The 20,651-nt window shown below is 38.1% G+C and overlaps 1 protein-coding gene across 3 annotated transcripts; it reads left to right on the plus strand.

Moving 5' to 3' along the window:
• The first annotated feature begins 2,902 nt into the window (after window positions 1-2,902).
• On the plus strand, window positions 2,903-20,177 carry chico. 3 transcript variants are annotated; one of them, XM_081374470.1, is made up of 8 exons: window positions 2,907-3,194; window positions 3,329-3,577; window positions 12,864-12,961; window positions 15,058-15,121; window positions 17,341-17,385; window positions 17,723-17,785; window positions 17,975-18,049; window positions 19,502-20,172. In XM_081374470.1, the coding sequence occupies exons 2-8, from the start codon at window positions 3,551-3,553 to the stop codon at window positions 19,727-19,729; spliced, it is 600 nt and encodes a 199-aa protein (XP_081230596.1). In that variant the 5' UTR covers window positions 2,907-3,194; window positions 3,329-3,550; the 3' UTR covers window positions 19,730-20,172. The 3 variants fall into 3 exon arrangements, with proteins under 3 accessions (XP_081230597.1, XP_081230596.1, XP_081230598.1); XM_081374472.1 differs by having other exon boundaries at window positions 2,950-3,194; window positions 19,505-20,177; XM_081374471.1 differs by having other exon boundaries at window positions 2,903-3,577; window positions 19,505-20,177.
• Window positions 20,178-20,651: the final 474 nt, after the last annotated feature.

Raw genomic sequence — 20,651 nt, forward strand, 5'->3', positions numbered from 1 at the left:
TGAATAAACATCAGTAATGAAGGCTTTGGCTGTTCTCAAAGGCATCTGGGCAACAATACTGTACACAAACACAGAAACGCATATGCTTGACCAATGCATTGCAAACATGTCGTCTGCATTGAAACGGCATTGCTCTGGAAGTAGCAACACTCAGTACTCAAGAGGGCGCCAGAGTTTCCTTCAAATGTCTGTGCCATTAAACCAGATGTTATTATTCCTGAAAAGGAAATTTGGCTGTAGAAGTTGCTATTGTTCAAACCAAATTCTCAGTATTCGCTTCATTTCAGAGACTCAAAAATGAATCTTCCGCATTCCTGTAAGAGCTTTCTCTAGTGTGTAGGCACCTAAAGATGAATCCATGATGGTTTCAATTTGATTCAATGATTCATTGTGATGGAATGAACATGAATCTTTACGGATGCTTTGCTGCCCCTTTGCAGACACGACAGTTACGTTATTTCCATGTAAGTATGTTTACTGGTACGGTTAGATGCATCTGTGTGATGGATGGTCGAAGTTCTGACCCATTCAAATTTGATTTTATCCCCTGTTCTTCTATTGCAATACATTACCTGAAAGCTGTTATGTCCAGGACCACTTTAATATTTTCTCTCTTTTTTTTTTATTATGACAGGACGATCATGTACATTTTATTTGGGTTTTCTCTCTCATTCGTTCTCTGCTTCTTTTTACCCTTTTATTTTGTAATTATACCAAATGTAAATGTTGTATAATATTGTGCGTGCCAATCCCCTTCTCTGAGACTGACTCGTAACAAGTGCCAATTGTTGTCCAAATCACATGCGGACCGTGAAATAAGACGTGGTCTCCTTTTAAAAACGAGTAAAACACTAAATAAGAGAGTAAACGGATTTACTTTGTATTTAAGTTAGAAGATAAACTGCTGTTTTTCTCTTTTCTTTTCTTTTTCTTCTTTTTAAGGAATTGTAATTATTAAAGCATGTGCTCTTTGTCCAGGTGGGAGTTTTGGGCTCAGACAAACATCGAAATCCTCGAGACGAGGAAACATAGTGGAAATTTATTTTACGACATTCTCGCCATATTTTTTTTTTGTTGTTGTTGTTTTTATTTGTCTTTGTTTCATTTCAACCACTGTTGCCTGAACCTCATTCAAACATGGAAATGATTTTCATAACCGCCTTCTAAAAAAAGAAAAATTATAAAGTATCTGTTTTAAATTTAAATAAATTTGTTCCTATACTTGCTGATTGTCTTGTAACTTGTTTTCTTTGCAGTGCCTGCAATGTTGAAGTGTTAAAAATCTGCACATTGCTGCTTTTGAAGTAGAAGTATTTTGTTTTTGTTTTATCTACATTATAAATTCAGCACAGAAGTCTATTATGGCCTTTATTTTAAATTGTTTGCCAAATATGGTTGTGTTTTTTGTCCAGAAGGGGCACACAGAAAAATTCCCTTCCAGCTAAATAAAACTTAAAATTTATAAAACATATAAACTTAAACTTATAAACATATAAACATTCATCAACTCACACATCAGTTGTGGTAAACAGAAGCTCATCATGTTCACTTGACGTGCGAGAACCAATGAGGTTCATTCTCGTGTTATGGATCAAGTTTGAGCTTCAGCAAGAGGTTTGTTCTTGTGCATCAAGCAGGTTTGGTTGAGCTTCTGTTTATATTTACTGTATTATTTCAATGTATTAAAAAGTCTAAATTCAATCTGTTCATCATATAAAGCAATCGCGTTTCTTCAGAGATTTCTGACTGAACTGCTCAATTCATATGGATTAGTTTTATCAAAACGCCAAAGTGGTAGTTGTGTAGCTGTCAAATTAGGGACAGAAATCTCTCATTTCATTTATAAAGATCTTCATTTGTGTTCTGAAGAGGAACGATAGTCTTATTTTGGAACGATTTGAGGGTGAGTAATTGATGAAAGAATTTTCATTTTTGGGAAAATTTTCATTTTCAACTATCCCTTTAAGATCACCTTGTAGCCTAGGGGGAATTACATGCATTTACAATTGTTTTAAACAGTAGTATAGGCTAATTCGTTATTTATAATGTGCTTGATCAATTGCTTGTTTTTAACCCTATGATACCCAGCCAAAAATGCATTTTATATAGGCTTTACATCATCCTAATTTTGTTATTTGCATATTATATTATATTATAAATCACAGGATGGCGTCTTTAATACTCCAGGAATATGTCTGGTGATATTAATAAATAACATGTTCACCACAGTGGAAATGGTCCCATGGGTGCAGTTGCCTATATTACAAGTTGGAGTCGCTGTGCATTGACCGGGAACAAAAGCAGCGCAATTCCAACACCTTCCACCGACAGACACTTCCGGTGTTACTGTTATTTCATCCATTTGACATCTTAAAATGGGCCTACTGAGCGCCACCTTAAATCCCGCATGCGAACGCACTAAGGTACAAATCCTACTACGATAAAGGCTTATCGTATGAATATTAATGACGCAACATGACGTTCGCCTGGTAGGGCTGTCGGATTGGCTGGAAAGCGAACGCTTGAATTTATCATTTAAATTTTAATAGTGCCAAACAGTTCTTGGTATAACATTTTCGGTATAAAATAATGAATACAAATAGATTTTAAAAATCTTCCAAGTACACCTTCCTCAAATAAATAAAACTACAAAATATAATTCATTTTAAGGACATTTTTATTACTTGTACAGTTACTGTAAAACACCACGTCACATCATACTTGTATTTTTGTGACAAAAATAAAACAAAGTAGTGCAAAAAAAGAAACTTTTTGCAATGCTAGCCTGGAAGGTTAAATATTAGATTTAGATTTTGTATCGGAGACCCAGCGGTTAAGCCAGACCACTCATTGAATATTAATTAGGTGATGTAAACATACGCTCCCGGAAGGTTACCAGGCAACGTGAGCACGGAGTAATTAATATTCATGAGGAAAGCCTTCACCGTAGTAGAATCCGTTGTTTGGCGTCTTGCATCACGAGTCCGTACATACGAGTCCAGAAGCGGCGGAAGAGGCATGATTTTTCGAGCACAGGCTATTATTTCACCGTCTATAGACAGATATACGCAAGACTAGAGTACACACGACCAGTTTTAGACGCTTTTACCTCATTTTCAAACGCGTTCTGCTCACTTTCTGCAATAGAGACGCATCTGTTAGCTTTAGCCAGTTAGCTTGTAGCTGGAAATTGGGCAAGTATGATCAGCCTGGCAGTGGATTAATCGCTGAGATTGGCCTTTTCCAAAAGAAGATTCATTTTTCGAGTTTGAAACCGCAATGTCACAAACTTTAGTAAAGATAATCTTCTGTTTTTGTTATTCTAAAGGCAAAGCCGTCTGAAGTTGATGTAGGTTTTGCAGTGCTGAACAAAAAATCCAGGAAAACTGGAGATCATAGCCAGGAAATCTGTTCAGGAGACCAGACTAAATACCTTTCTACCTTCAAACTGATCAGTTTAGACCTAATCGAGACCGAACAAAGAGAACCTCAATCCAAAGCTTTTTCACATCATCTACAGAGAAAGAATAAAGCACAAAAACAGGCTGATATGATGTTTCCACAAGCCAGGCACTCGGTAAGTGTTTCATTCTCCTTTATTCATGCTGATTGTCACACAGCAGGTGTTATGGACATTGTATCACATCTATATTGATATAACAGAAAATACCATGTTATTACCATTTTATTGGTACTATAATGTTTTTGTGGACATGAACCCTGATTATACCATGTTTTGGGGCATGGACCATGGTAATACCATGCTGCACATGCACAAAGGTGCGTTTTTTTTCACATGTACAATGGCAATACCATGTTTTTTTGTTTTTTCTTCTCGTATGTCCACTTACAGATAATGTAAGTTCTGTATGGAGCTACTAAGTCCACTTAGTTTGTGCACTATTGTCCACTATTGTGCCAGTGTGAGTTTTAAAGATGGCCAGTTTCTCATTGTCTAGTCATCACTAGTGTTGTTCAGTCTGTATCCTTCCTCCTGCAAAAACTGGATCTACTTGTTTTTAGTAGAAGAGTATGAACATTGTTGACATTGAAAGAAGTACATGAAGCATATTGTTTTGAAAGCATTGTCAAAATGAGCAACGATTAGGTCTAACTTAATGTTTATCAATGGCAGTGTTGTTCTTTCCAGTAATATGAATCTATACATGATTTTTTCACCTGGATTACCAGAGACATTTTAGAAGATGTCTTTGTGTATTTTTGTTGTGCTAAATGGATGGATAGATCACAGTGGCCTCTTAATGTGTTTGTTTATTGATCTTTGGCAGGTTTCTTTCACAGTTTGGCCTATGTCTCATGATTCAGATGTCAGGTTTCCAGGTCGCATGTCTAAATGAAAGCATTTCTGAATGTATTCTGGTTCAGGTAGGGTCGGAGATGCTTGTTTGCACACCAGTTGCTTGGTTCCCTCCCTGTAGAGGCTTAATTGTGTCGTTTCCATGAATTGTTCCTGTGCACACAGTGGGCAGCTTGTGTTAATGAGTCCCCAGTCATTATTTTGTTTGCACTCAAGCCTAATTGCCTTTTCCCCCGTGCACACAGGCATATGTGAACACACAAACACGAGGACGCTAAATGAAAACCCCACAAGTGGATGGATTTGGAGGTTTCTTTAATTGAGGCCTTTTTGCTAATTCAGAGAGTAGAATTTAGGAGAACATTTCAGTCTTCAGCGAACTTGAGATGATGTCTGTGAGAAAGTGAACGGGACGTTCTGACACTTGAACCGATTGCAGTTTGAGCCCGTAAAACGATTCCTTACTCTGGTATTTCATATTTTATTATTGAAGCATGTTAATGGTGTTTTCACTTGGGATTGATATAATGTAGGTCTCTGCCTTATAGTTCCATGAAGTGACACTTTAAAGCCTAAAAGAATGAGGGTGTGTTTACACGAAAACGATGTACTAAATACATAAACGTTTTTTCACATACAGACGACAACGTCGTCAAAACAATCCCCGTTCATACAGATCCGCGAAAACGACTAAAAACGTTGTATTGTTCATGCCAGGCCAGTAGTTGGCGATGTCACTTTGACTGAACACATATTATGCATGCGCATGAAGTCATCATTTTCACAAATTAGCGTTTTTGTAGTTTACACTAAGACGATAGAGCTGGTAAGTCCCGCCCATCCGTAAAACCCCAAGTGGACCTCTAGGTTGAAAAACCATCAATGCAAGTGAATGGGAGAAAATAGTTTGAATTGTGCCATGAATATGAACATATGTTGTCTGTGAATTTTTTATATAATTTTTCATGTTACGAGTTTGACAGTATATGGTATGATTCTTCGGCTAGCAGTTGGGGAAAAGACATAACGAGAAAGACTACATGTCGCCTATGTGATGTCATAAAGTTGACTTACCCGTGGTTTTCGCCAATATCAACGATTTTGTCCTCTCCCTGAAAGAAGGCGGTGAAGTGCACCAAAGACACAGCCATGTTTAGCGGGATCCGTGAGCTAGTGTCCGTGTGCGAGTGGTGGTGACGTTTCAAACGCGTCGAAAGCAGCGAAGAGTTGTAGTCCACAAAGTGCTCTCACACAAAGTCTAACCGTATCAAACTTCTACCCGCTAAATTGTAGCTTTCTTTACACAAAAAATTATATAAAAAATTCACAGACAACATATGTTCACATTCATGGCACAATTCAAACGGGACCAGAAAATAATTATTTTCTCCCATTGACGATTTTTCAACCTAGAGGTCCAGTGGGGTTAGCGGAAGGGGCGGGACTTACCAGCTCTAGACGATAACGGTATCGTTTTCAAAAACTTGCACTTTGAAACCCCTTTTTCAGGCCCCCAAAACGCCGTTGTTGTGTAAATGACCGGCCAAAATATATAAAAAGTTTTCTGTTTTTAGTTGAAAACGGTGTCGTCTAAATGCTTTTGGAATTCTTTTATAATTGACACTAGTCCTAATAAGATCAAACAAGAACCATCTAAAAACTAAAGACCGTACATTATTATTTTTTAATTACATAATTTAATTCTAAAATGTAGATATCATATCTATATTTTAATGTTTATTGCCAAGTTTATTTAATAAATATTAATATAAGTGCATAAATAATTATTTGTTTATAATGTCCGTTCATAGAGAATTCCAGATTAATCCCGAAGTTTGGCAGGCAGCATTTCTTTAGGGATTTTGTTGTTGTTGTTGTTGTTGTTGACAAGGCTCTAGTGTCTTAAAATAACAGATTAATACATCAACAGCGAAAACTGACCACTTTAAAGATGTTATTTTCACGTCTTATTGCTGCTGATGAATTCTTAAGTACACTGACCAAACTTTGGTCTTAAACCTCTGAAATTTCAGCAGAAGTGGGAATCAGGCGGAGATTAACTGCAGGATCCCAAATCTTGGATTAGGAGTTACAGCTGACTGCCCCGTTTAATCTTAGCCTCAAAGATTTACTGTGTTCTTTGGAATTCAGGATCTTTGGGATCAGTTTGACTTATCAAACCTCTGAAGTTACTTATCGACTTGTGGTCGACAGATTTGATAATTGTTTCGGGACTAATCCTGAGTTAGGAATTATTTGAAAGGGAGTGATATTTTGCAAACTTGTGTTCACAGTCAGGATTGAGAAAGATCATTTTTATTCTTTTCCTTTTTTTTTTTTTAAATAGAAAACACACTTAATTCTAAATGAAGTATGTGTGACACTGTTTCTCTTAATCCAATTGTTGGTTCTTTTCAGCTTGTTTGTGGTAATAAATCAGGCCCAGTGGATTATGGTTAAGGATTACAGCTTTAGCTTTGTTTGGTGAGCATAAGTAGCTATTCGTCAGATTGCGGTGACCATCCTCTTCCTCTCCCCATCTGAACTCTTGAACTCTGTGCTCAGTGAAGATAATGGACAATAACAAACACCTTTTCTCTTATGCTGAGATAACACACGGATCTTTTTGAGGTCTTGTGGGGATATCATTATTTTGGTCGTAGGAAAATTAGGAAGGTTTTTTTTTTTTTTTATTATAAAGTAAAAAAGTGAAGCTTTTCACATTTCCGGGGGTTCTCGAAGTAGAAGTCATCATAGTTGGGTACATTTCTATGGTGGTAAACAGGTGGTGCTGCAATAGCAAAAGGAAAAAGTCCATGCAAGCATTTCTACGACTTTTCAAAAGAGGAAAATAACCAGATTGATTATGAAATATGTCAGACATAGAGAGGGAATATGTCAAGTTTGCCATCAGACGTATTAGAAACACCCTTGCAGTTAGGGATGTCCCATTACCAAAGTTTCACTAGTCTGAACTGTTTAATTAAATACTTTAATACCACAAATCCAATATACTGTTACACATACGACTCATCTCCCAACGGTTCACTTAAGACGTAACCTACGGTGTTTAAGCGAATACTAACCATTTTGACAAATTTTTCTGTGTATTTGACCATTTAGGCACAAACTCAACGCCCAAAAGTTCACTTTGCTTCTCCGTGTTTCACTCTTGGAGCATGCGCGCAGAAAGACGCTTGGGGAACAGTATCACTTTCGCGGCTTAAAGGGATACTTCACCGATTAACCTTAAGCTTTGTATCAGTAGAAACCCGGTAGTATTTTCGAGTGACCGTGCTTCCCTCCCTCGTGTCCCCCTGAGACGAGAGATTTCTGTATTGTGTGTCTGGAAAAAAACCTCCGATGACGCAAAAATCGTCATTTAGCTCATCAGAAGCTCTTCTGTCCAGAGGTGAGAGACTACAGCCAGTAGGAGGAGCTCGTCCCACATGTGTTCAACCCGCCCATAGGGGGATCTCAAGATAAAACGCCGTCTTTTCAGTTTCCAGTCGACTAGTAGCCTGGTTGTATAATTTCTTCCGATACTGCCCTCTGTAACCGGTAGGCGTGGCTTGGGAGTGGCCTCGTAGGGCAGCGAAGCAAGTGCATTCTGGGAGTTGTAGTCTTTCATCCACATGAGCCAAAAATACATTTTCTGGCTTTTCTCAGTCTAGAAGGCACCAACTTCTAAAATAATTTCACATTTCTACTACATAAATGACTCAATTTAAATACACATTCATCTTTCCAGTGGTGAAATATCCCTTTAATGCTTTTTTGATAACTTTTTATTATCAAGCACATTCTGCAGTTTAGCAGCTGTAGACTGTATTTTACGAACGCTGGTTTGAATGTTCAGTTTGGGCTTTTTAGAAAGCGCACCACTGTGAAATCGCACAGCTCTAGTTTCTTGCTGTCATTGCTATAGAGTTACTGTTGTTGCAATGTCTCCGCAAAGAGGTTACAAATTTATTGTCCTTTTCAGACACCTGGTAGAACTGCCAGAACGCAATCAAACTATATAAAGCTATTATCGGCCGATAACGATGGGCGCCCGATCAATCAGAAGCACCCTTAGTGTGGTTGGTTGCTGTGTAAATTGTAAGTTCAGTCTCTTAGAAACATAACAACAACACATCTCTCTTCAACAAGCCGAGCAATTGTAGTGCTAAAGAAGTTGCGTGCCAAAGTTAATTAGCCTACTTAGTGTTTGGGTTTGTTCAAGTCTCTAACCCTCAGTATGAGCAATAATAATAGTGATGCTTGACTTGGCAAACTCTTAAAGGATTTTACAGTCTGATGCCATGGAGAACCGTCTTAACTTCCACAAAGAACCCTCTAGTGCTTTAGAAAAGCATCCAAAATACCAGTGCTTAAACAAAACCAGAAGCCAAAATGCTGATCTGAAAAACCTGCAATGCAACATCAAGAACTTTACAGATCTCCATATAACAGCTCAACGATAAACGGATATTTTTAGCACTCCACACATCACAGGTCATGTGATGATTCATCGAGGAAATTCGAAGAAACACTGTTGTTGGTCGGGTGGCATTTTCTGGGAAATTGTACTTTTTTTTTTAATGCTCATTCTCAGCTCATGATTGTTACATTCTACTTTTGAATTCTGTTAGAAACCCACTAATCAGCTGTGAACGTTTAGCAGGAATGAGTGTGTGAGACGTGTGTGTGTGTGTGTACAGGAGCAGGTGCGTGTGTGGTTCTTATGCAGCCAGATATCAGTCACAGGATCTCTTTCTCTCTCATCACTTATCTTTGTTTATGTACGTAGTGGCGTTTGCTAAGGCAAGCATAACTGCTATTATTGCTTATGCATGAGTTAATGATTGAAAGTAGTGCTGGGGGGGTGTGTGTTTTTTGTAAAAAAGAAAAAAAAAAGAAAAATTGTGATTGCAAATTAAAATGCAAATTTAAAAAAATACTTGTGATTTATATAGTAATAATAATGACCATATCATTACATAGAAACATTTACATTAAAATTACATTTATAATTTGTAATATATTGCTATTATTTAAGGACTGCACTTCTCTCTGAAACATGCATGGTTTTATTTAATTTAAATACATACTTTTAGTTTATTTAAATCGCACCAAGTTTGACAATCACCATATTCCAATTTCAGTTTTATTTTGATTTTGATTAATTGTGCTGCCCTAATTTAAACAAACATCTGGCCTATAGCTGTGCGGTGTATTATACAGACATTAATGTTTCTTCAAATCATGCGTTAGAGGTTGGGCGTTATGGCTAGGTTTACGTTTATGATTTCTCATGAGACCGTGTTGGAATATCATAGGGATTTTAGGGCCTTTTCTGACTTGGGCCAGTACGTAGTAGCATTTAAAACTGCATAGCATCTGCCAATCATGCAGAAAACCTTAGCAACCACATAGAAGCAAACCGACAACCACACTGTAACAATCACATGGCAATGTTCCATCAACCACTCAAAACACCTTAACAGCTGCATAACACTTTCTTCAGAGTATCTAGTTTTAAATGTTTTTTTCTTTCTGTGTTTCTGCTGAGTATGAGACTCTCTCAGACACACACACACACACACACACACACAGAGAGTAGTCTGGGTTCATTATGTGTGTATTGTGTTGTGAGGGTGGACAGGGGTCTGGAAGACATTATTAAGGACAACTGAATTAACAAGACCCCCCTCTCAGTACAACACCCCCAACAGAGAGAGAGGTTAATCCCCCCGGCGCACACACAGGCACACACGCTTTCATATTCTCTGGAATAATCTCACACACACACATACTCTGGGCTGTTAACTGTGTGTGTGTGTGCACAACCACCGCCACCACACCCCGCTGCTGCTGCTGCTGCTAATGTGTTTGTGAACCACTGAAAGATCAGTCATACTGTGAAAACACACATACACACACACACACACATATATATATACGCCTGCACACATGAGCTGGAGTGTAATTGCGAGACTGTTTTTGTCTGCGCCACGCTCAACTCCCCCCCACTCAAAACATCTCACTTCCTGTGCTACTAACACACACCAGCCGCAATTTTGAAGACAAAAAAGTAGATAAGACCCTGAGGGCTCTAAGTGTGTGTGTGTGTGTGTGTGTGTGTGTGTGTGTGTGTGTGTGTGTGTGTGTGTGTGTGTGTGTGTGCGTGCGCGCAGCAGATGTCTGGGTCACTCAGGCCATAGTCCCTCATTAGCATCACAAAGGGGGCAACAGCAGAGCCTTTACCCCCAACAGCCGCCAGAGGAGAGAGAGATTTTTTTTTTTTCTAGATATTTTATTTTATTTTATTGAAAAAATTTTTTTTTTAATCTAGAGGCTTTATTTTATTTTTTATTTTGTTTTATTATAAAGGCTTTATTTTTATTTTTATTTTTATTTTTTTTCTAGCTTACACACACACACACGTGGGTGTGTGCTCCATTTCATTCTAGAGGCTTAATTTTTTTAGTTTGTCTGTGTGCTTTTTTGTTTTGTGTATTGGATGCTTTGGCAATAAAACATTTTTTTCTGTTTAATTCAAAATATTTTATTTTATCATTAATTTTATTATTTTAATTATTTTATTTTATCATTAGTTTTTATATATATATTTTTTTAGGCTTGTATTTCTGTTTTATTATGAAGGCTTTATTTGATATATTTGTTTTATTCTAGAAGCTTTAATATATATATATATATATATATATATATATATATATATATATATATATATATATATATATATATATATATATATATATATATATATATTAAAGCTTCTAGAATATATACTATTTTTTACAGTCTATGAATATATATATATATATGAAGAGTTCAGATGCAAAAGCCTCTAAGTGCATTTTTTTGTTGAAATTTTTATTTTTATCAAGCTTGTATATTTAAGTTCAGTAATTTCACTTAAATGGCAATTATTAGGTAATTTTCATTGCCATTTAAGTGAAATTACTGAACTTAAATATACGAGCTTGATAAAAATGATCATTCTAGAAGAAAATTTCAGATGGCACTTAGAGGCTTTTGCATCTGAACTCTTCATATACATACCACACACACACACACACACACGTCACAATGCTTAGGTGCCCACTGCCCGCTCTATCAGACTCCAGTTTGTCACCGTTGATGTTTTTTACTCTGCAAGAAGTGGCAGATCTTGTGGTGTTGCTCATTGAGACATGCTTCAACTAGTCGCCGGCGCTACGGCAGATTTTCTTCGAAAAGAGCACAAGAATGCAAGAGGAGAGCAAAGCATTGTGTTTAAACATTCTGTGTAATTTAGTGCATAAACGTGTAGTGTACAGAAACCTGAGTCGTTAAGTGTGTGCAGGGCGACGACCTTCTGTCCCGTAGCGTGTGTGAGGCTTACGGTGTTCTGACTGGAGTTTAGTGTGTCAGTAGTGTCATGCCAATAAAGCACATTTAAACTGAGAATGATGCTGGAGTGAACGAGGAGGAGGAGGAGGAGGAGGAGGTGGTTCAGGGGTCACAGGTGATGCTGCTGTTTCTCTTCCTCTAATTGATTTCTATTAGCAGCCATAGACTAGTGACTAGAGGGATTTACTGAAACACACACGTCTCTCCTCACCCTCGAGACACTATCATCCACAGGAGGAGAGACATGGAGGGAATGGACGGTAAGGGAGGAGAATGGGAAAGGTGTTTTAGTTTACCTTTTTAATGTGTTTTCATGAAACAGATAGGATAGAATATACAGTTTGTACAGTATAAAAGTTTTGGGGACATTCTATGAAAAGTCCCCATATAATTCAAAGTGTGTGTGTGTGTGTGTGTGTGTGTGTGTGTGTGTGTGTGTGTGTGTGTGTGTGTGTGTGTGTGTGTGTGTGTAAAAGATGTTTTGTTCTGGCTGTATATTCCTCCTCTGGGGGCCAATTGTATCTAAACACACACACACACACACACACACTTGTCCATCAATTTCTGTGTGCATCTGTCTGCTTTCAAACGACTGTGTGACTGTAAAACACGTTGAGCACAGAAACATATCCAGTTTCTCTCTTTCTAAGGTGTGATGGTTTGTGTTGTTCCTGTCTGTCTGGTCTTAAAGGTCACATGTCAGTGACCCCTAGTAAAGCAGGGCAGAGGTGAAAAGCCAATGGCCCTTCTATTCTGTTTGTGCGAAGCTTTAATTTCAGCCTGACCTGAGCAGCTCATCTCAGATACGAGATATAATCACTGTCTCAGTTGTGGCGTTTAGAAGAACTGTTTTAACCTGTTTGCACTTTGCAGTAATGAAACGCTTTTGAGAAGGGACACCACAAGCTAAATATGATCAAAAGAATTGTTATCATGGCTGGGGTTTGCTTTTTTTGTCTGTGGTCATAACATTTTGTTATGCTTTTATGCACTTACTGCACATTAGCTTGATAACTGGAAACAAAGAGTTTTAACAATTGAAATATGGTTCAGTGTGTTAACCTACTTCTTCCTAGCCTAACGCCTTGCTTGTTCATCATCAGTCACTGTCGAATCTAATCTCTCATCTAATGCCTTTGTTTTTCAGGCTTCGTCTCAATCAGCACAGCCGCTCAAATTCACCACATCAGACTCTTGCGATCGCATCAAAGACGAGTTTCAGTTCCTGCAGGCACAATATCACAGGTATACAAACACTCGTGCACCACCGTCACAAGGTTTGGCCTCAGCAGGGTTTATTTTTCAATGAAATTAATTCTTTTATTTAGCAAGGATGCATTAAATTGAACAAAAGTGACAAAGACATTTATAATGCTGCTAAAGATTATATTTCAAATAAATGCTCCTCATCAAAGAATCCTGAAACAAATGGTATCATAGTTTCTACAAAAACATTAAGCTGTTTTCAACATTGAAAATAATAAATGTCTTGAGCAGCAATTCATCATATTAAGGATCATGTGACACTGAAGACTGGAGTAATGATGCTTTGATCACTGGAGTAAAATAGAAAACATTTTAAAATGCGATAATATTTCACAAAAATACTGTATTTTTAGATTCAATAAATGCGATCTTTTGAATGGCAGTGTAACCAGACGCCGCTTTACATGCACATACCAAAGCTTTCAAATACACAAAACTAGTTTACCCGTTAGTTAAAGCACATTCAACACAGCCCTGAGAAGCACGAGCACTTTCACTCGACACCCTGAAAACACCCTGCCCGAGTGAATTCCTCTCTGTGTCGGTCAAATGGTGTGAACGCGACCCCTCCTGGAAAAGCTTCCTGTCATCATCTGTCAGCACCAGAGATACGAGCGATCATGGAGGGCATCCGGCCATCACCCATCAGACAAACCACGGACGGAGGAAGGAAGAGGGAAATGGAGAAGGATAAACAAACGAGTGTGCTGATGTCTTTCAGATCTGCCGCTTCCACCAGACGACACTGCGGCGCTTTAGGTTTCCACGCTGAATATTCTCTCTCGGTGTGAAAAAGCCATAACTCTGGTGTATGTTTAAAATCAAATCACGGCCTCTTCACCTTACAGAGTCACGTCACTGAGTATTTACCCAAGTACACACTGAATCATGCCGGTTAATGAGTAATTATTCAGTGGAGCTGCTTGTGATTACATTGTTGTTGTTATTATTATTATTGCTTTTAGTGATTAAAGACCTCATAAAATGGCTTGACAAATGCAATTTTCTTTCCTGTGTTGATTTTAGGGCGTTGGGATGGGATATAAAAAAATAAATAATAATTTGTTTCAACTAGTCAATAGTCTTTAGTTTACATCACAGTCATAAACCATGATTTACTACTTGCTTTTAGCCGGTGGCAAGTGATGTTGGGGGAAGGACAGTCTCATTCTGGAGTGCATTTGTTAATTTTTATATCCAAAATTTATACCACAAACAGTTTTCCCGGCAGAGAATGATTGTAAATTTTAAATGCGTTTATTTTGTCAACGTTTAGGAGTGTATTAGCATATAGATGACGTCCAAAGCTAATAGATATCCACTTATGTCAGTTTTTAGTGTAGCTATACACAAGCGTCAGTCAGTAAAATCAGAAATGTTTGTTTAGCAGCAGATCAGCATATTTCAATGATTTCTGAAGGATCATGTGACACTGAAGACTGGAGTAATGATGCTGAAAATACAGCTTTGATCACAGGAATAAATTACATTTTAAAATATTTTCACATATTTTAAATTGTAATAATATTTCACAATATTGCCATTTTTGTTCGAATGAATGAGCATAAGAAACTTCTTTCAAAAACTTACTGACCCCAAACTTGTGAATGGTAGTGTGTGTGTAGCACAGACAATTTAACGTAAAACCTTATCAAAGCCACTTTTAGAAAGGGTGAAGAATTATATGAAGGACAGAATCATACATTATTTCATAATTACGTTCTTCTAAATGCATGGCCAGCCAATCACAAGTCTCCATCAGACTGTCCAGACAGAAAACTTGTTGTCATGGTGATAGAATGTTGCAGAATTCTCTCGTTTTTTTTCCTGCTTCGAGAGTGAAAGAGAGAAAATGAGGTAAAGTGCAGCTGACAGCCTCAATGAGTGTGTGTGTGTTTTAGGGTGAAATGCAAATATTTAAGCTGTCATACACGCAGACCGTGTCATTCAGACCTTCTCCATCTTTTCCATCACCTAAAGATGCATCATGTCATTTTCCCTCCTAAAACACATTTTTACAAGAAATGAATAGTACATCTCATGCTGCCTTGTGTTTTGCTCTCTTTCTGTCCTAGTCTGAAGATGGAATGTGATAAACTGGCGAGTGAGAAATCTGAAATGCAGCGTCATTACATAATGGTGAGTAAAGCATGAATGTTAAATATTTTATCAGACCCACTGTTATACTCAGATTATGCTATTGTCCAGCATACTGTTTCTTTCTATAGTCTCTTACTTAGTTCTTATATGCACAATTCTGGCTTAATTGTTTGGCTTAATTTTGCAATTTTTTCCATTCCCTTATTCATTTAATTTAGTCTTTTTCTTTTGTCTGTAACCCTGTGGCGTCTGCAGTAATTCACACACAAGCGTCTCATTGATCAGTTGTATCATGGGTCTTAAGTGTGCACAGGCGTATTGACGTCTTCGTGACGGATCAATGTGAATGTGTGTCAGTAACAGCTGTGTCTGAGAGCGGGACCGCAGAGATCTGAGTGATCTGCTGCTTTAGCCAAGAGCGAAGCTTCGAGCACAGAGACTAAATCACAGTTTCAGGAGGAATACTAGATAAAGATCATTGATGAATATAAAGATTCTGACTGCCAATGCTCCACTGTGTGGTTTGCTTTCTTCTCTCCACTCTAGGGCTGTTGGAACGAATTCCGAAATTCGAATATAATTCGAATATTAAAAAAATCAATACTATTCGAATGCTGAAGTTCCTATTCGAATATTGCTTTTTTATGTATATTTAAAAAAAAATGCAATCTTGCCTTTCTCGCCGCCTTGGCACACACATGTGAAAATTAAACGCTTTTGTTTCGTCTGATAAACAATAAAGTTTTTGAATCGTAACACAATTGTGCACGTTATCCACGCTGTATCATCACAACTGTCAAAAGTCGCGGAGAGGAATGTCTCCACGGTAACGGAGATCAACAATTTGATTCTCAGTCCACACTACAACGTGAAAACGGCGTCTTCAAATATATCCACTTTGGAGTGCGTTTTCATTAATAAAAACGCCGTCTCATTGTGGACGGAAGGCCAAAACGGAGAGGAAAATATACGTTATTTTTTTATGACAACTTACAACCTGACAAGCTAGGCGATCTGTCCGAGGAACCGCCGCTAAAACAGGCAAGAATTACTTATGTTCTGCCTCTCTCTCTCTCCTCATCACGGGGCTCAACTGCTACCAGCTGTCCGCCAAAAGGCAATAACAGACAAACTGACGGTTTATCTGTGAAGATATGAGACCGATCAACATCACGCATTGGCGATCCATAAGACAGTGTAATGTCGTAAATATTAATAATAGGATGAATTTGAGCATTTAATATTCGAATATTATTCGAATATTAAATAAAATAAGGAATGGAATTCGAATAGTATTATAGAGGAAGATTGACAGCCCTACTCCACACTCTTTTGTAATGCCTCTTTGAGACACTGTTTGAGACATTTTAAGATGTCTTAAAGGAGAACTCCGGTCAATTTTAACATTGAGCTCATTTTTTTGTACATTTGGAGTGCTGTCAATACAGAGAACAACGACAAAAATCGGTGTTGCCTACACCGAGTTATTCTATTTTTAAAATTTGCACCCTGTTGACTTCAATAGGGCAAGTACTAAACCTGCTTTTAGCCTCTTAACATCCTTGATGTGTCATTACAAGTGCACAGAAAATGTGAGTGATTCCTTCTGAGTGAACACGAGTGGATCTGACTGCAGTAGATGTGAAAGAAATGTATAAAAATGATGTTATTTAAGCCAGCGGAAATACCTTTGTTTACATCCTGTTTTCGGTTGAAGTCCAAAGTAGTCGATTGCCGAGTTCACGCGCATAGGTTTAGTACCTATGATCACGCGCGTGAACTCGGTAATCGACTACTTTGGACTTCAACCGAAAACAGGATGTAAACAAAGGTATTTCCGCTGGCTTAAATAACATCATTTTTATACATTTCTTTCACATCTACTGCAGTCAGATCCACTCGTGTTCACTCAGAAGGAATCACTCACATTTTCTGTGCACTTGTAATGACACATCAAGGATGTTAAGAGGCTAAAAGCAGGTTTAGTACTTGCCCTATTGAAGTCAACAGGGTGCAAATTTTAAAAATAGAATAACTCGGTGTAGGCAACACCGATTTTTGTCGTTGTTCTCTGTATTGACAGCACTCCAAATGTACAAAAAAATGAGCTCAATGTTAAAATTGACCGGAGTTCTCCTTTAATTTACCCTACAAAATGGGAATCACTAAATGTGCGTACATCCAGCTATTACATGTTCATATGTATCTGTAAATGTAAATACCTGCTCTGTTCCTCTTTCCCGTTTCTCTGACTGCAGTACTACGAGATGTCATATGGACTCAACATTGAAATGCACAAACAGGTGAGAATATGAATTTTGTGCCTTTTTTTTTCTGCATTATCATAGTTGTCAAAATATTGAATAAATATGACAGAAAAAATGTAGCTCTTTAGATTGAAGGTTGTGCAAAACCTGCATAGTTTCCTTTAAAGTGCAGAAGCCTACTTGTAGGTTTGTACATTATGTATGCAGCGTCCTAGATTCAGTAGCGTTCTTCCATCAAACGCGGTCAGCATACATTATCATGACTGACTGTTGTTCATGTGCTTTTGTGCAACATCAGCAGACTGTAAGCGCATCCTCAGCTACCTTATTAATGTATGTAAACCCATGAGATGTGCTTGTGTTCTGTCCGCAGGCGGAGATCGTGAAGAGATTGAACGGAATCTGTGCTCAGGTGTTGCCCTACCTGTCTCAAGAGGTCAGACTGTGTGATTTATTTATGACACTCTCTATAATGACTCTCAGCCTCATTAGTGACATAAATGTGCTGTTGGTTTGTGTCATGGGTTGCTTTTATACACTGAAGAGGGTTTGGTTGGTTTTTGTGCGCTGTGCTTTATCTTACCTGCAGATATAAATGTGTATGTGTGTGTGTTTTTGTGTGTAGCACCAGCAGCAGGTCCTGGGGGCGATTGAGCGAGCCAAACAGGTCACTCCTCCTGAGATGAACTCAATTATTCGGGTAGGAACTTCATACTGTTCAACATGAGTGTTATTACGTAGGGCCGAGAGATTATTGCTAAAGAAAAAAGAAAGTATGTATGTAGATATGTATTAGGGGTGGAACGGTACACAGAAGTCACGGTTCGGTTCATACCTCGGTTCAGACATCACGGTTCAGTACAATGGAGGGAAAAGCAAAACAAAAACGCAGAAGGCTTGTGCATGTCTCAGACTGTACCACCAAAGGAAAATAAATTACTTAAGCCTTGTATTTTTTAAATAAGTTTTATTAATAAAGTAAGGCATAGAACCAGTTCATTTGTAGTGCACTGACAATAGTTTTATATAATTAGTTTATTAATTAAATGAATAAAAAGACAAAGAAAACTTGAGATATATTTGGTAATTGTACCTGAATGAATTGAAAATTAATTTGCTAAATTTCAGATTAATATATTTGTTGGTCCTTAAAAGTTTAATCAACAGTAACTTAAACACTTTGCAGTTTGAATGAAGTCCTGTATAAACAAAATGACGGAGTATGTTTTTATGTTTCCACTGTTCGATCGCGCCCGCACCTCACACACACACACAAATATAAGTAAACACTATGCGACTTTTCGATCGTGCTCGTGCCCCCCCCCCTCCCCCCCCCCTCTCTCTCTCACACACACACACACACACACACACACACAACATATTCCAGCATTGCAATCTTTACATCGCAGCCTGCTTCAGAGCTAAGGTGGAGCTACAGATTAGGTGTCCCGAAAGAACCCGCGTATCTAACAGTAGTTACGCATTACATTAATTAATTTGCACGTGAGTTTTATTTATTTTTATATCATGTATTCTCCGTGTAAATTTATGCACCGAACCGTGACGCCCGTACCGTTTCGGTTCAATACGAATACATGTACCGTTCCACCCCTAATATGTATATATATCGTCTTGACAGCACACTTGTATATAAAAAAAATATATATATATATTTATACACATTTTAGAAAATCCATCATTTTAGCCAATTTGAGTCAAATTGTTTTATGCGAGAATTTTTTTTGTTTTTATGCAAGTAAAATACCGCAATATTATATTTATATTCCATGCCATTCTTTTGAGTGATCAAGCAAATTTTCAAACTGTTGAATATTAGATTCTCGTTTGCACCGACTCATTGAAATGGATGGTTCGAATAAGCAACACTATTAAAACAAGTCTGTATTAGCGCGCTCATACTCGGAAAGGCGAAATAGTGAAAATTATGGCAAAATAAAAAGTGCATTACAATTATATTCTTATCAATAAGTGTTTTACATGCAAAGTTATGTAAAGTTAAATGTAATGTGGCTTTGTCATTAAACTGTGGCTTTGTCATTGTTAAATGCACATGCATGTCAACAATAAGAAAGTTAAAGCTGTCTTTAACCTCCACGGATGTTTGTTTGTTTGTTGTTTGATGTGATCACAGCAGCAGCTTCAGGTTCACCAGCTCTCTCAGCTTCAGGGTTTGGCGTTACCCATGAACCATCTGCCCCTGGGCTTGACTCAGCCCTCCCTGCCTGCCGTCACCTCCAGCTCTGGCCTCCTGTCGCTGTCCAGCATCCTCGCGTCACACGCGCACATGGCCAAGGAGGACAAGAGCTCTCGCGATGGGGCTGATGGCCACCGCGAGGATGATGCAGACAAATCCGACTAGCCTTCGTAGAGATGGTTTGATTCTGTCTCATGAGTTCTGTAAAGAGTGGCGGAGCTCAGAAAGAGACGAGGAGAGATCGCCGAAACCTTCCTTTTCCTCTCTTCACACCTGTCTCATTGGATTGGGTCTGATTCAATCTCTCTCTCTCTCTCTCTCTCTCTCTCTCTCTCTCTCTCTCTCTCTCTCTCTCTCTTTCTCTCCCCTCTCTCTCTCTCTCTCTCTCTCTCTCTCTCCCCTCTCTCTCTCTCTCTCTCTCTCTCTCTCCCCCTCTCTCTCTCCCCCTCTCTCTCTCTACAGTGAATCTTTCCTCTGTAATATTGTTTGATTCTTTTGCTTTTCATTAGTGGTGCTTGCTAAGGTTCTATTACTATCATATTTGGGGTATCATATTAGTGATCTGAACAAACCCCTAACCCTAAGTATTAAACTTCAGCATGTAACATACCTCAAATCGTGTGTCTTGTTGAGGAGAGGTGTATTATTACTGTTAATGACTCTTAATTTTTCCTGGCAGATAGAGCTGCACGATTAATCGTTAATACATCGCAATCTCGATTCAAACGCCCACACAATCTTATTCCTAAATGACAACAATTCGACAAAAATCACTTTGACAGAATCACACCGGAACATTCAAATCTGCGTTGGTGTTGGAGCTGAGCCAGAGAGAACAGTTGTCATTTATAGGAATTAAAAAGCTTCACAAACAGTTAATTCAGCCACACTGTATCACTATTTCTGTTACAAATATTCAAATTATCACAGAAGTACTGGGATAACAGTTTATAGTTCAGATATAAACACTCTTGTCTACGGTAGCGATCAAAATAGAGCAAATCCCTTTTTGAAAGTAACGCTGATTCAAATAACGATTATATTGTTATGACCAGTAGGTGGCGACAGGGGACTATTAAAAATGTAT

The sequence above is a fragment of the Scardinius erythrophthalmus genome (genome assembly GCF_964197995.2).
Source record: "Scardinius erythrophthalmus genome assembly, chromosome: 9".
NCBI classification, from domain to species: domain Eukaryota; kingdom Metazoa; phylum Chordata; class Actinopteri; order Cypriniformes; family Leuciscidae; genus Scardinius; species Scardinius erythrophthalmus.

Bases quoted from the DNA above. Each gene is read 5' to 3' on its own strand.
- chico (XM_081374470.1), top strand. From the start codon at position 3,551: ATGATGTTTCCACAAGCCAGGCACTCG. The intron at 12,962-15,057 runs GTATACAAACAC...TTTCTGTCCTAG, and splicing joins CTGCAGGCACAATATCACAG to TCTGAAGATGGAATGTGATA. The intron at 17,386-17,722 runs GTGAGAATATGA...TTCTGTCCGCAG, and splicing joins ACATTGAAATGCACAAACAG to GCGGAGATCGTGAAGAGATT.